The sequence below is a fragment of the Trachurus trachurus genome (genome assembly GCF_905171665.1).
Source record: "Trachurus trachurus genome assembly, chromosome: 4".
NCBI lineage: Eukaryota > Metazoa > Chordata > Actinopteri > Carangiformes > Carangidae > Trachurus > Trachurus trachurus.
Window position 1 is genome coordinate 17,023,332 of NC_139898.1, and position 16,853 is coordinate 17,040,184.

The 16,853-nt window shown below is 42.2% G+C and overlaps 1 protein-coding gene across 2 annotated transcripts in view; it reads left to right on the top strand.

Moving 5' to 3' along the window:
- The first annotated feature begins 435 nt into the window (after positions 1–435).
- xpr1a (xenotropic and polytropic retrovirus receptor 1a) overlaps positions 436–16,853 on the top strand; it is a 66,235-nt gene continuing 49,817 nt past the window's right edge. For both annotated transcript variants that reach the window (XR_014595327.1, XM_083970174.1), the window contains exons 1-2: positions 436–1,215; positions 7,338–7,389. Coding sequence is in view for 1 of the 2 variants with exons in the window: in XM_083970174.1 (XP_083826300.1) it covers positions 1,147–1,215; positions 7,338–7,389 (121 nt within the window). In the remaining variant the exon portion in view is untranslated. The remainder of the gene's footprint in view (positions 1,216–7,337; positions 7,390–16,853) is intronic.

The following is a 16,853-nucleotide window of genomic DNA, read 5'->3' on the forward strand; positions in this document are numbered from 1 at the left end:
TAATTCAGACAAGATGAAATCAAATCTGGAAGCTAGGCCACATATTCTTATGACACACACACACACACACACACACACACACACACACACACACACACACACACACACACACACACACACACACACACACACACACACACACACACACACACACACACACACACACACACACACACACACACACACACACACACAGGATCACGGATCTTTTTTAGTTTTGTCATTCCCATTGCTGTAACTTGGCTGAGCGTGGACAGTTACTATACAATAGCCTATCTGCTTTTTCAGATCATAAACAAAAGCTCCTCCTCCAGTAGGCTATTGTATCAGTAAGAATAGCTAATTTAGAAAATCTGCCACGACAGGAAAAATCACAGTTGCAAATAGCCTAGAGAAAAGTTAGAAGAGAGATGAGTCAATCATAATTCTTAAAAAGCACATTTTCTGTCATTAGAGGTTATACAGTAGGCTACTTGTTTTAATCTACAGTGAGTTGGACACTGAATATATTTGTGTTTAGCCATAAGATTTAACTGGATCTCGTTTTTCATTGCAGAGGCACAACAGCAGAAACACAAGTTCTTCAGACAGACAGACAGCAACTCCTCAGACAAAAGCTTCCGATTTAAGAAGAGGGAGGGGTCGTGTCGTGGGGGTCCTGTCTGTGGTCTATGAGTAGAAGGTGAGGAGGGGGGGGGGGATCCCTGGTCGCGGCACTGCCAACACTTTTCGCAGGAGGTCCCATCACCGCCCGGTGCCAGTGCGCGCTCTGCTGACGCAACCACGTCGCTGTGGCTCAATGCGATGGCGGACCGCAGTGTCCCCAGACCTGCCCAGGGAGGGACGGAGCAAAGTCACTAAGCCACTTCCACCGCCGCCCGTCGACCACCTGTTAAAGAGAGAGGGGCTGCGATCGTTGGCGTCCCTCCCGTGAAATAGTATGAGGAACGGGATCTACTCGGAGTGCACTGAGCGCGACGAGCCAGAAGTGGAGTGAAGACAGGAGCGGAGTGCGCCGGGCTGACGCGCCGCATGTTGAAGCCAGCAGCAACTTGACTGACACAAACTAAAGTCGCGTCGACGGGCAAGGGGGACAGCCGCTCTCGGATTTAACGGAGGTTTGAGGGGGACATTTGTTTCGGCAAAATGAAATTCGCGGAGCATCTTTCGTCCCACATCACTCCCGAGTGGAGGAAACAGTATCTTCAGTATGAGGTAAAGTGAAACTGATCTTCTATCTTGAAAAAAGAAAGAAAAAAAATCTTAAGGGTATGGACGAAAGTAGAAAATACATCCTATTTGCTCGGAAAGTATTCCAGGAAACTGGGAGATAACAATTGATATTAACTATGGCAACACTGTTAAAGGCCTTTTTTTAATGTACAGGTACTATATATTTTTTTCAGCCTCAGTGTAGCCTTGTCTTGAGAGCAATAAAGGACCGGGAAGATAAGGGATGCCCTATTGTTTATGGAAGTGAAATTGACTGCGGTTGTTAAGAGCCACAGGGAGCATTCAGTGTTTATTATTATTACTGTTTGCTGAGTTTACAACATCCAAATAAAATAGTTTACCGAACTAATGAATACCTTTTAATATTGGGGCAAAAAAAAGAAGATTTTTTTTTCTTTTAGCAATTCATAGCATTCATATCTAGAAAATGTTATAAATAATTTATTTGTCTTTGTGTGTTTTTTTTTCTTCATATTTTCATTGAAAAACAAACATTGGTGTCTTTTGACTTTACATTTGTTTGTCCCATATTTTTTTATATTTTGGCTCTGGTCCTCATATAGGAAATAAGCAAGCATACATAAAGGAAATAAATGAGCCCATTGTTTTTTGCAGTAATTCTAACAAAAACACTTCTTATGCAATTCAGCAATTGATTTTCATTTTCATTTTCATTATCTGCAGCAACCTAACTTGACACAAGGGCAATGTCCCCGGATTCAATTATTCATTATTGCATATTTCAAATTTGCATCTGTAATTATTCATCGTTCATTGAGTTTTGAAAAATAAAAAAGACAGTTTATTATATTTTTGCAAGATGAAACTATGATTAACATTTTGCACAGGCTAACAGAAATACTTGTTTAAAAACCAAAGATTTCATCCACCATGATCTTCTATCTGGTTTTCTGGTGTCTGTGGATTTAGAGGGATCTTTGTGTGCACACATGGTCTTTGTTGGGTGCTGTACAGTATTTTATTTTCACACCCCAGTTCTTACTGGCTCTACATTAAGAGCTTTAGTGCAGACATGCAGTGACAGGACAGGCTGCTCTGTTCCATTTAGATCTATGAATTATAGACAAAGACCCTGTTCTCTTCAACCTCAGCAGCCTACATCCCAGACTCAACAGAGGCTCACTGGATAGGTTTTATTTTGGAAACTTGCCCTTCATATTACTCTAAAGTTATATAATAATACAGCAGACATTTAGATCTGTCCAGCCTGACATGAATGCTATGTTGTCATCAGCATCTAATAAAATCATCCTCAGGCAACATCATTCAAGATCAAAAAAATGAAAGAGATGTCTGATCATGCAGTGAACATAGTAGGAAAAGGACGGCTCTGCAGTATAATTTTATTTTAATTGGTGGTTAACACACATGCAAAGCCTTTTTGGGCTCTTTGTATGTACAGACTCCCGCACTGTGAGCCCAGGGACAGATGCATGGCCATACCAGCCATTTTACACCTCCAGTTTTCTCCTCTCACTCACTGACCTGAGATGGATGGCGATAATTTTTTTGTGTCATCTGCGTGTATTGATGTTCTTTGGATTTATTAGATAATAATCCTGAAGTGTCATCAAAGTTTTTATATGGTATCTTTGCAATATATTTGCTGGCAACTTTCACCCGAGGAACTTTAATTATTAAAAATGCTCAAGGATGGATGATTACATGTTTATCCTTTTTTTTTTTATGTCTAAGGACACTTAATTATTTTTTTTATCAGAAAAAGTGATTTTTGTGAGCAGGAAAGATTGATGAACAGTGTGAGTCTATATCTATGTATTTCTATGAGAATTGAAAGCAAAACGAGAAATCTGGTGTGAACACACATGTAGGGGGAGGCGACGCATTCGTTTTTCTTTTTTCTTTTTTAACCATACCAAAAATCCAGCCTGTACAACATATTGTTGTCCCATGTGTACTGCAGGATTGCTCTCCTGTCCACACACTTTGTATTCTTCCCCAAATCAGAGAGTTTGCAGTTAGGTTGTATAGTATTTGCAGCTACCTTCAGTCTTTGTCTGACCTCTGTAAACACCATTACCTTCTGAGTGGGTGGGTGGGGCAGAGGGAGCGGGGGAGAGAGCTCTCACCTACAGATGATGGACGTCTTATTCAAGGCTTTCATGCTTTGAGGAACTTGTTAAAAGACAAGGACAGCCATCAAGTTATTTCCAGGGAGTAAAGCCAGTTGACTTTGTTGAAGTGGGTCACTGAAACAAAACAGACTTACACCCTTAATGTCTCTCTGATGGGAAGCCTATATACAGTACATCTTGAAGCACATTCATCAAACATTTCAGTTATTACATGCAGCGGTAGCCATCACCAACAACCCACTATGTATTTATAATGCATTAGATGTTGTGGCCGCTGCAGCCAACACAGCTGCTGTTTTGTAATTCAGTTGTCTGTCTCTTACATGACCCAGTGACACATTATTCCATCAGCGCATGTTGTTTTTACCTCCATGCAGTAAAATGTGACTATTTGACCATTTCTATGTGTGGTCCATCCACATCCAAACTGAATATGATTTCAAGTGATATTCTGGTCTTTGTGTGCTAGTTGGATTAATTAACCCACTGACCACTTTTCACTCTCCTATTTTTGCAGCAATCTATTGTGTGGAAATGTGTGCACTGCCTATTCAGATTGGTCAGCTGGTTTCTATGCAGATGAGAAGGATGCGGCAAAGTGGCTGTTCCAGTAAAGACAGGCTTTAGTTAGTATAAGGCACTTCATCGGAACATGTAGGCATTGACAGGACGATTGAGTGATCGAGTAATTAGGTGTGTGCTTTATCCTGTGGGATTGCAGTTATAAACCTTTATGCTAAACAGCTGTTTGGTATGGAGATGTGCATGTCCTGCTGATTCTAGTGGCTTGTGCCAAAGGGCAGGTGGTGTAGGTTAATAGGGGATAGTTATTAAGTAAATATATATATTATTTTTTAGAAACTCACTGATTAACAGAATTCGCTTTCTTCTTCTCACTTTAATTTCTCTACATGCCCAAGGGTATCTCACACAAAGCGAACCTGAATGCATTACAGCATGTCAAATATAAGGTATAACATGTGGTAACAGCAGTATTTTAATGTGTGTTGTATAACGGAGAGGTAGAGCTGCAGGTGTGTGTGTGTGTGTGGGCGAGAGAACAAGGCCACTTATGCATTTATGTCTGCAGTCTAATCACTCGTGTAAGCTTAGACGAGGAGGAGGAGGAGGAGAGTGAATGTGGAGACTCACATTTACAATTCAAAACCAGCAAAGCAACATTACAGTGTGTAGATGAAAAGCAGGTGCCTGTGTGATTCCAGTGAGTGAGTGAGTGAGTGTTGTTTGTTCAAAGGTGAAGCCTTGTCTCTCCCTAATTAAGTTAAGTGATGTAGTATAAATGTCTAAACAAGCACAGCGAGCTTTGAATTGTGACAGACCTAATGGAAATGATAAACATAAAGCACGGCACATCATCTAGAGTGTGTACGGTGAACGTGTGATTTATCAGCATGTTCTACAATATGAACATTATGTATACAACAGGCATGGCAACTGCTGAGAACCCCCCCTTCCTATACCTCCCCCCTTCCTTCCATCCTCACCTCATCGTTCCTCCCCCACTGGGAGGACATCTGGTCCCCGACCAGACCTGCCCTCTGCTCCTCTCCTCCCCTCCCTTCAGCCTCTCCTCCCATCCTCTCCACTCCTCTTCCTACGTGCGGGGATCCACTTAGATACAGAGCCAGGGATTCAAGTGATCCACCATTGATTTGCTTTCTGTGCGAGTCAGAGATCTCTTCATAACAGTGCACACACACCGTGCGGTCTTCTCAAGCTCAGGATAATGACCTCAAGCATCGTAGAGAAAGACTTTGGCCATCTTCAACGTAAATATTTAGCTTAGTGTCCACTCGACATGTCACAGCGATCAGAGGATTGAATTCCATTAACAAAATTCAATCGACTGCACGCTCCGCAGTGTGAGTCTCGGTTGGACATAGTGACATAAGTGTGTATGTTTGGTTTAATGCATGGTCATTCAAACTGAAGGCCCCATTAGGCTTGGCTTAGTCACTGTCTACAGGTTTTTCACCCCTGATTATTGCCAAGCCTGAAGGTTTGTCCCGATTCCCCAAAGAGCCACCCAGCCCTGCTTTCCCATCACTGCCATCACCATGGCAATGCCCCCATCTTAATGAACGCCTCCCTGTCTGGATCTGAATGTCTATTTCCCACCTATTAGGCAAGGGGGTGAGAGGGTGGGGGACTTTTTGTTCACCAGAGATTAGCTGGGACTGGGCCCTGCTCCAGAGCTGAGTGTGCTCAGTGGGTCTCCTCCTGCATGCGATCTTTATCAGACAAGGTAGAGACAATGCTACATGCACATTAAATGTTTACCTCCTGGATTCGGATGCAGTGTATGAGTCTTAAGTATCAACAACCCAGGGTGTTACTAATGCACAGCAGTTTCTGAGAGGTTTCCACCCACACAGAGAATTACTCACTCACTGTCATGTTACAACACCAGCAGCATCTATAGGAACCTGGACTGAGAGCAGTTTAATATGCACAGAGGATAAGACAGATAAATATGAAGGCCATTATATGTGTATAATTCATTTCCATGCAGGATGAGCTGATTGCTGTATAGAAAATAACTTGTATTATACAAAATACTGAGCCTTGTAAACACACTGACTGATTCAGAAGTTAATTAAACTTCATGAAGCTTAATAGACGGACATTGTTACTGTTTTGCTGGGGCAGTTTAGTTCCAAATATTCTTCATCGAGAAAATGGATTCAGCTCCAGTCCAGTCTCTGATTACCACTGATATGTTCAGATGAGCTAGTGCACAATTATCTGTCAGTTTCCATTATCTTCAAGATCAGTCTTATTGCAGAGAAACAACCTCATTTAACCACTGCAACTATCTCCTGTGTGTCTTTCTTTCTGTCCTTTGTATCTGCCAGTTTTTCAGTCGTCATCTTCCCCTTTATCTCTTTTCCCAGTCTGCCATTTAAATTAGAAAGATGTAAGCTGTGATAAAAACATTGTTTTCAATTAAACTCGACACCAGTCAGAGGATCTTTGACTTTGATCACTGTTCAGTTCAAAAGTCCAAAAGACAAACAGTGTTCTTGTTTTGTGAGACCTGCTGTGTTGCTCCTGATCTGTTTTTCTGTGTCTGTAACAATAACAAAGAAATAAGGAATGAAGGTGGCCCATATCTCATGTAAGGATAAGTAAGGATCTGAAATTGATTCCCTATGCAATAGAGAATCAAAAAAACAACCTATTGTTTTAATTGTTGTACATTGTTGCACAGTACTTCAGATTATCTTCATTGCTCTTATAAGTGATGATCAAAATGCCAGAGTTTGGTGTTGTTCATTATGTTGACAGCTGTGTGTCCGTTGCTACAATCCTCCCATATGGAGAAAGTGTTTAGTGAATGGCCCTTAAATGGCTTAAGATGGTTTGAATGCCACTGTAAAAGCAGATGGTGCTAAGTAACAGTTGTGTAATGCCTCATGGCCCACTGTAATCAGGTTTTATGTAATCTGCTATACAATAACGTTGGAACTATTCTCCAGATCCACAGTTTGGTTCAGACTTTTTTTTCTTTTGTCGTTGTCATTGTTGTTTGTCTTTCTCATACTGTTGACTTTAATTTGTAGGTCATTGTCCATTTTGAGCTAATCAAACCAACCTAACTTGTATTACAAGTGTAATAAAATACACATTTGGAAGACATTGGGTGTAATGGCTAATGCTAATAGAATAATGATTTACATGTGTTACATCATTAATTGTGAGATGAAAAATGAGATTTGCCACTTCATTAATATAATGATAGTTTTGTTGCACCTGCAGCTGTGGCAGTGGGTTAGGGTAATTAAAACACACTGCTGATCAGATGCTTAATCAATCTATTTAAAAGTGCTTTTGGAAATGTATAATTGAAAAGTGTTTTATCATCTATTGTATAAAGCTGCTATTGCTTGGGTCTATCTGTGTGTGTTTGTAGTTCAGCTGCAGAAGTTCTCACCATCTCACTGGTTCTTCTTGTTTCCTCACCAGGCGTTCAAGGAAATGCTGTATGCTGCCCAGGACCAAGCTCCATCCATAGAAGGTAAGAGGACTTCATCTTTATATTAACAAACCCAGACAAACACATGCACACACCCATATACATGTCTGTACCCACTGCCCCCTGCTCAGAATAACAGCCCCACATCCACTAAAAATAGACAATCACTGCTAACTTGCTGCCACTCACCCCACAGCTCCTCGCCCAATGAGGCTGCTGCCAGTTACCAAATCATTACCTTCAACCTCACTATCTTCGTTAACCTGCATGAATAGAAGAAAATTGTATAGATTGAATTGAATAGAAGAATTGTTGAATGTTGAAAAGTGGAAATGCTTACGTTTCTGGTGTCATGACTGTGGCTTATAAGATGTTTTCATTATGGAAATTATCTGGATGAATTAACCTATGTGGGTTAAATCAATATCTAAATGATTTGCAGCTTAACAGTCCAGAGCTGGAGTCTAGTCTGGAGTGGTGCTACTCAACATAGTAAAGATAAGGAAGGCCTCTGGCTATAATTAATCTTTGGCATTAGACTACAAGTGATGTGTAATGAGGGAAAGAATGTTAACCATTTGTTTTTGTGGAAGTAAACAACTTTATTTAGACGTACATTATGATGTGGTGACGTGCAGCTCCATCTATATGTGACTGAGAGGGTGTCATGACGCAGTACAGGAAAAAGTGCTTGTTCTGAAATATGGCGACTTGAGACCGACCTCTGCTAGGCTTGCATGTCTGTCTTAGAAGGTGGCAAGCATGTGTGCCTGCGCCCAAATTGGTGTGTGTGTGTCTGTGCCTGTGTGTGTGTGTGTGTCGTGATAGATTTCTCAGTGTTGTGCAACACGCCCCTCACAGAGCTGAGACTCCCTGTGCTCAGTTCCAGCTGAGCAGGCTTGATGTGGATGGGAGTATGATGTGTTACCGAGATCTAACACACATTCATTGAGTGTGTGTGTGATGACACAGCCCTGCCTCTGCATGTGTTAGTGAGCTTCAGGCACAAAGATCAGTTCCAGCCATTTGTTGACTTCATTTTAAACTGCAGTGGGTGAGAAAGGAGACATCCATGATAGCTATGCAATATATTCTATGAAATGTGATTTAAGTGTGTTATATAAATGTGGTGTGTGTATCAGATCTTGTGCATGTATGTTTGTATTTCTGTTGCTTTCATACGTTCCTAAATATTGCAATACCTCCACAGAGCACGTCCCATTCATTGGTAACATATGAGCTGTCTCTGCTTTGAGCGCTGTCTCCAGAGGCTGTGAGTCAGGCCAGGGAAGCTCAACATGGATGATAAATCATTTCCCGTCTCAGGTCTGAGCTGTGCTCATGGGTCATTGCTCTGCCTCTGTCAGCTTGTGGCAAGACAGGTGAGCGTGTCTTATGAATAGAGACGGGATCAATCAATCAGTATCAATCTGGTATTGTTGTGACGTTTCAACATTCCTCAGTTGTATTTGATTTGTGAGCTTCTTACACTTGTTACATAGGACAGAATGATAAGGAAACACGTAAGTAAGCAAGTGCAAAGACTGGAGTCAACAGTGGCATTTGGTGAGAAGAAATCTTTTAAGGAGTCAGACAGTTGGCTGCACTTGTTGGTGAATTTATGCGGGATAATAAAAAAACCGCAGCAGAGGCAGAGAAACAGCTTTATTGAGTCCTGTCTAGAACACTGTGCTGTAGCTGAGGTCTGTTGACTCTTCATAAGACAAACAAGATCAGCAAGTGCTATAAAATCTTCGCTTACTGCAGCACTTCCTCTTCAGACCTGGTAGACTTCAGTCTTTCAAATCGGATTGAATTTAAACTGGACCAAAAATATATTTCATTTATACTGTGATTTCCTACCTCACTTTACAATTTGCTTCCCTCTCCATCACCTGTTTCCACACACATACACACTGACGGCATCAGAGCTGCTGTGCAGAGGCATTAAGCCTCAGGAGCAATTTGGGTTTAGTGTCTTGCTCAAGGACAGTGTCACACGTAGTCACCAGAGGACTGAACCATCAACACTCGTTGACAGACAACGTGCTCACATCATATTTCACATCATCGGATAAAGTACAGATGAATGCAGATGATGCTGTGTGCTTTGTGTTTTGTCCAACAGTTTAAAACACAAATATATCCAGTTTACTGTCACAGAAAATCTACACAAAACTTGTGAGTGTTGTGTGTTTTTTGGTGTCATGAAAACTGACGTTTGTCATGTTGGCACAATTCACATTTTAAACCTAGCCTTCAGTGTATGACTTCAATTATGAGGATTTGATTCAAATGTACGCTCCCCTCTCTCTCTCTCTCTCTCTCTCTCTCTCTCTCTCTCTCTCTCTCTCTCTCTCTCTCTCTCTCTCTCTCTCTGTTCTGTCTGGTACTTCACAAAAAGCAAGGTTTTTGGTATTCAGAAGATGTTTCCCTTGCCGGAGGGAGACCGTTTACTGTGTTATAACTACTTGCTCAGCCACTCTGCTGTCTCACTGGAAACCCTGCCGTACAGGATAGAGCTGTCTAGTAGATAGTAGACAACACTGAACAGGCAGCACTTCAAAGCCTCTGTCAGGGCCTCGGCACGAATGCCACTACACATGGCCAACACCAAAAAAAATGCGTAATGTTTATGGTTTGATCTCTTCACAAGTACATAATTGTCTCCCATGCTGTGTTAAGAGTAGCACTACAAGTGTAGCTTTTGTTTAAACAGACATTACCCCATCAACACCTCCCCACCACAGAGCCTCTGTGGGAAAATACCACAGAAATACACTTCAGCACCATTTTCCAACAGATTTAACCATTCACTTTCGACAAGATGGATGCAGAGTAATTACAGGAGCTTGATGCAAACAGACATGCACCAACACATTCACATTATTGCGCCTCTGCTCCCGCATGTGACCTTTCACCCCTCGTTAAGATCCTTTGTTCTTGTTCCCTCCATCCCTTCACCGGTCCTTGTGTAATTGTAATTAAAACATGCTCATCCCTGTTACAGAGAACAGCAGAGAGAACAGCTGGTTGGGTCTCTGGTTCCCCTCTGTCCCAACCATTAGAATGAGTTACACCACAATGTAAATTCAATTAGCCCGTTGATGACTACAGATATCTGAGAACAATGGCCCCCGAAAATAAACACACAGCTTTAATGTCTTAATATTTGTATTAATCAGTTTTCTAATCCTGCAGTGGGGCGAACTTTTACACTGCAACTCATTCATTTGCAGCCTCATTCATTCAGTCATTCATTCATTGTGTCCCTCATTCTGTTGCTCTGTAAATGGACAGTTGCTGTGATGGTATCTGTGTCAGGCTGTGGGAAGATGGTAGTGATAGTACTGTTAGATTCAAGCAGAGAGTAAGGGTGGGGCTCATGTGTACTACCATGAACACACACACACACACCACACACACACACACACACACACACACACACACACACACACACACACACACACACACACACACACACACACACACACACACACACGGTCCAGGGAGGGGGATGGGGTGACAGCTCAGAGGCCCAGGGATTGGATTATCGTCTGAATCACAAGGAGTGGATTTCTGGACATGAATGAATCAGACCCCCAAAAAGGAAATCAATGAATGAATAATGAATGGATGATTTCTCATGTGACACAGTTTGTATATATATTTATAGTAAAGTAAATAAAATAGTAAAGTAAAAGCCCACCTTACTTTCACGGCTGTCTTGTGGCTTGGGCGCCAGTTGCCAGATCCCTTTAGGGCTTTTCATGTTTTATGCAGTCAAATCAATAATGTTATAAAAGCTGTAGTGTGAAAACAGGATGCTTGCAGTATTTCTTTGTGCACTAATAAGTTGATTTACCATTTTCATTAATAAGAAATGTGAAGGTATTTACAAAAAAAAGTTTGTATGGCCTCTCATTTTTATTTTTATTTTTTTGTAAAGCTTCAGCAGTCAAGTGTTTTATTGTGTTGAAGTGCACAATTGTGCAAGAATAGTGAAATGCTAAAGGAAATTTCATGTCTGTGGCTCAAAACAATTAGACACAAAAATAAATACATTTACAATCTCACATGGAAGTCACAGTATGAATTATATTGCTTTATCCTTCAGCCATGTCTCTCAAAGAAAGACAATGCCATTATACAGAAGAATAAAAATGGTAACACTGCTGAGATAAAGATGTTTGAATGTACATATGCTATATCCTAATGTCCTTATGAATATGTTTTTGCCTGCTATGGGGCCACGGGACACACAAGCTTCACGTTTACACCTTGTTTAAATACATCTTGGCGTGTCCTGGTCCGCAGCTGCTGAGCTGCGATCAGATTGCAGAGACAGAATAGAGCAATTTCTTCAGAGAGCAATATGAAACCACTCGTCTTCACAGTTACATGAGAAACAGAGAAACAGAATAAAATTGAACAGAAAGCAAAAGTACCTCTCTGTAGAGCCGTATAGATGTATGATCTGTTTCTTATTGAGTCAGAACAAGACAACCGCAAAGCCAGATGTTCATTGTTTCATCCCAGACACCTGTACCACTCACAGCCCCCTGCTCTCCACTGTGTGCAGCCTGTCAGGACTTTGTTCCCTTGTTTCTGTCAGTACAATATTGTCTCCTCTCATCGCCTCTTTACGGCTTTGATTACAGAGGAATATACGATACTGCACCACTGCAAACTGTAGGGCCTTCCTCTGCTCTGCCAGCGCCTCTTTTAGCTCTGACCGAGCTTAATGAATATTTTTGTTTCCGTGTGCGAGCCGTTGTGCTTAATCTGCTTAATGAAAGCAGCAACATGATTCACAGCCACAAAAGATCTCAGCCTCACCTTTCAACCAACCAGCACTCGTTCTGTAATTTTCTATAGCCGCTCGCTTGTCCGCCATTTTGTCTGCTGTTGTTGACGAACACGATGAGGGGTTAGTTGGAGGCTGCTATAGCCTCTGTTGTACAGCGCTGATTGTTATTCTGCTGGCGTATATGATGGAACAGCAGCTGTTATTACTGGTGTTGGTCCCCCTTGGAGTCAGTCCTGATTTCTGTCATTTTCCTTGCTTTGCCATGTTGATTTTGAAGTTTTTCATTCAGGCAGGTTTCAATATTGATGTAGCTTTTCCCCCTTTTTTCCTGCTGTGAATGAGACTTGTGTGTTGCATGCGAACCAAGTCATCGGATCTCCTTGTTGCCTCTGTGTGCCATCGGCGTTTCTTTGTTTTTATTGCTCCTCAAATATAAGTGATAAACAAAACAATAAAAATATTCTACCCTGCATTAACTATGAACAACGTTGTATGGGTTTCTACAGTAGATAAATAAATGAATACACACTGTGTCTCCCTCAAGGATAACCCCAGGTAGAAAAACATACATGTTGGCTCGGTGTGTGGTTAGGAGTACAGGCAGATGCTGGTAGGGCGGGGGGAGGGGAGGGGAGGGGAGGTGTATAGGGTTGGGGTCAGGCAGACATTCAAAAGGTGATAGAAGCAAGAAAAAGCAAAGGGGACAGATGGACAAGCAGGCAGACAGGTAGACAGGCAGGAGGGTTCAGCAGGACAGTAGTGTGGCAGCCAGGGTCTCCCACCAGCCTGCATTATTGATGGGCTCTTTGACAAGCTGCTGCTCGATTCCCAGCGCTAATTGTTGGGTTTAAGTGGGGGTTGGTTCCCTTCTTTTTTCTTTTTTTTCTGTTCTTAATGTTGCCACCTAGAACATAAATATAGAGAAAATTCAACTTACTCCAAATGGAGAACCAGAAGTAAACAGGAAGAATGTATTGGCTGAAACTGAGCGCTCTTATATCTGTAAGTCAGACAAATTCTATTGTTGCTGCGTCTTGACAAAACCTTATTTACTGCCTGTAAGAATTATATCAGGCTGTATGTCAACGCCTGTTGCCCTGCTGCTCCACAACACCAGCTTTTCCAAGAGAAGAGAGGCTTTTTATCCAGTGGGCATTATTGGTCTATACAACAGACTGGATCAGCATCAAGTTCTTAAATATTTCAGGAAATTTCCTGAGCTTCTGCGATTGCATCCATAATCGTCCACGCAGGTTTAACTTCCACAGTGGATTGAATCTGGCCTCGATCTTACAAAACCATGTAGTAAGAGGGAGGTGGCTGTGGATGGTGAGATTGGTCCTTTGATGAGGCTTCTAAGGGTATTAGAGAGAAGAGAAGAGGAGGAGGGGGGGGGTTAGGGTCAATACAAACCTGGGATCGCTTTCCCAAGGTCATGGACTAATCGAACTGAGATAATGAACAGTGAAAAAGGTGATAGGTAATTGGATGAAGTGGGGGGTGAAGAATGAAGGCCAGCAGTCTTCACGTTTATGTTTGATGTAATAATTATGGCAGGATGAAGAACAGGAAAGAGCGGGTTTGAAAATAATGATAAATGCATGAAATGTGGTTTGTCAATGACCAGTCTGAAACAGAAAGAGGTAGAAACACAGAGAGAGACTGATCCTTCAGGCAGCAGACAGACAAACAGACTGAGTGGGAGGTCCCTGGGCTCATCTCCAATGCACGTTGCCCTGCATTAGCACTACAGCCATCCCGCAAGAGAAAGACAGAGAGAACCTTGATAGATAAAAGTCTTCTATCCATCCATCCATCTTTCCATCCATCCATTATTCATCGGTGAATTTGATCTCGCCTGAATGAAGTGAAGGAGAAAAGGAAAGAGAGGGAGGTGGAGAGGGGGATATAAGGAGAGAGGGAGAGAGGTATGGGTTGATTTTTAGAGAAAGCGGGATCAGGATAGCGACTGTTGTGGTGTTGGGGAAGGGCGAGGAGTTCAGACGAGGTGGCTCCACTGGAGGAGGTATATTTTTAGATTTGGGGCATTTGACAGGACTCCTGGAGGATAAGATTTCTACTGGTGCAAATGTAGTGTTTTGGGTAAAAGGATCTGAGGTGTGGAAAAAGTGGGTAAGGGAAGAGCAGAACTCGAAGGCAGCGGTGCAAGCAGGAGAAATGATGGCGATACGTTTGTGTTTTTCGGGGAGGGGTTAGATAAAAAGGAGAGGGGTGAAGGATAGGTCAGTGGTGCTCAGAGGGGTTGAGCTAAAGCTTTAGAGGGTTTCTGTACTCAGTGACTTGTCACTACTCTGACTCTCTACCCCTGTATGAGTGTGAGCATGGCCATATGTGTGCTCGTCTTGGCAAAGATCTCCTGATTTCCATGTCTCATGAGCATGCTGTCACTGGTATGCAGATGACGGGGACAGGCTGTGATCTTACACCTTCAAAGACGGACAGTGGCTAAATACTAATCCGCATGATGAGCACTAAATATGTTCCTTAGACAGAGCGTCTTTACTTGACGAGATTGTGATCTTGTAGAGGTTAAATTAACAGAAAGCGTAGATCATATGATCTGGCTGTTTGCCAGGTGCACAACTGGAGCTCATATACATAGAGCACCAGCAGTGATCTCAACAATGTCAAGCACGAGAGGCATGTGAATGTAATGAGATCTGGCTCTGTTGATTAGAGACCAGCGGTCCCAGGTCTCAGGGGTTTGGTATATTTGTTCAGCATTAGCAGAGCTTCCAAACCATAATCTAACCCCTGTTATGAGACAAGTTATTGTTTTTCATCTGAGATGAGCTGCCTAATCAACAGCTTTGGATGTCTGCCAGCAGATCAGCCAGGCTCTGCTGAGTGTAGCCAATCAGTCACAGCTGACCATGTGGCGTTTATCTAGCAAGGATTCACACGAAGCTGTTCTCATGGATTAATTTGAATAGTTTCCTTTATTGACTGCATTGCTTTGCTGAAATTGAAAAAAGGAAAACTTGATTTGGATGTCACGCAGACTCAATATGTCATCACCAGGGCTGAATTCAGAGATTAAAAATCATCAGCCTGAGTGATGGAAAACAACGATGCAAAGCAGGGAGGTGATGATGATGGATGGATGCAGAGAAGAACAGAGACATGCGACCTTGTCTCTGCTGTGTGTGTTTTGATGTTTTTATCTTCTCACGCTGCTGCTCTCTGCTGCACTCACATACCGTACAGCTCACTGCAGGAGAGGTGCTCGACCACACACAAAAACACACATGCACGCTTTCACACGCTCACACACATGCGCACACATGGACACATAAGGAGTTGTGTGCTACAGAGGGTGTGGGTGTGATTGTGAGCTATAGATGATGACAGCAGGGCCATATGCTGATGTATTTCTGTTTTTTCATAGTACTGCAATTAGAGGACAACCAATGAAACATTACACAGTGTCCACTCTAATATCTTCTGTAAACACTATAAATGCTGTGGGGAAATGAGGAAAACCTTCCTCGCTATACAGACGTTTAACTGTATTATACTGTATTATTATATTACACACAATGATTTATATCTTCACTGTCATGGTCTGATCTTAGATTTTTAATGCTGCTTCTTTAAATAAACTGTTAGTTGTGTTATTTTTCCAAGTCAAATGATATATTTGTGGTGGATGTGTGTCATTTTGGACGGTCTGATTCATGGTGGCTGTATGTGGGTGTGATGTGTTAGTGGGTGAGAAGAGTGTTGCAGAAGACACAGTGTCCTTCACTGTACCTGTGTGCTGCTTCGCCCCTCTGGAGAGACAACCTGAATCCATTGGCTCACAGGCTTGAAAATGTGGTGAAACGACACCTGGTCGCATGACGCTCATATGTTTTATCATCTCTATATTGCGATATTGACTCTCTCAGATGATTGTCAATGTCAACACAATTACATCCCTCAGCAGTATGAGTTGTGGGCTCTGTTTCAGATCTGATATCTGATGGAAGCATTTCTCTATCAGCAGAGAGTTTGACTTTAAATTGAGTCTGTTCCCATGGGGGTCAGTGCCAGTGTGTATGATTGCGTGTGTGTGTGTGTGTGTGTGTGTGTGTGTGTGTGTGTGTGTATGAAAAGTGGGCTAGGTGGCATATATTTGTGTTTGGTGTGGTCTCCTTATATTTTATCCTTGACTTTACCCGTGGGCAAAACGAGAGAGTGAGACACACTCAGAGAGAAAGACAAAGAAGTGGCGGTGGAGAGTCAGGGGCAGCGAGGGCTGAGAATGGCAGATAAAATGAGAGAGGAGGCATGAAAGAAAAAAAAGAGAGGTGACATTGGTGGTAATTGGAGGAAAGGAAGCTAAAGCCTCGGGGAGCCTCCTCTCTCAAACGTTACTGTTACAAGAGCCTGAAAAGAAAATGATGCAGGAACAAGATGACAGCCTAGCTGGAGCTCTTTTATTTGCTTCTTCAATAAATTTGGATTCAAAGTACATTTTAACTGACTCCCCAAAGATGGCAGCAATAACGAGACGCAATTCAAATTTAATACGTTTGAGGTCAGGGGGATAGTTCTTTCAGGGGGCACAAAAATATTGGTCCAGATATAATTTCTCTTCTTATTTACTCTATATCACATTCTTCTAATCCAGAGACAGGATGAAGGAAAGGGAGGAGACATTAATAATTTACAGGTATTGTTCCCTCCTGGA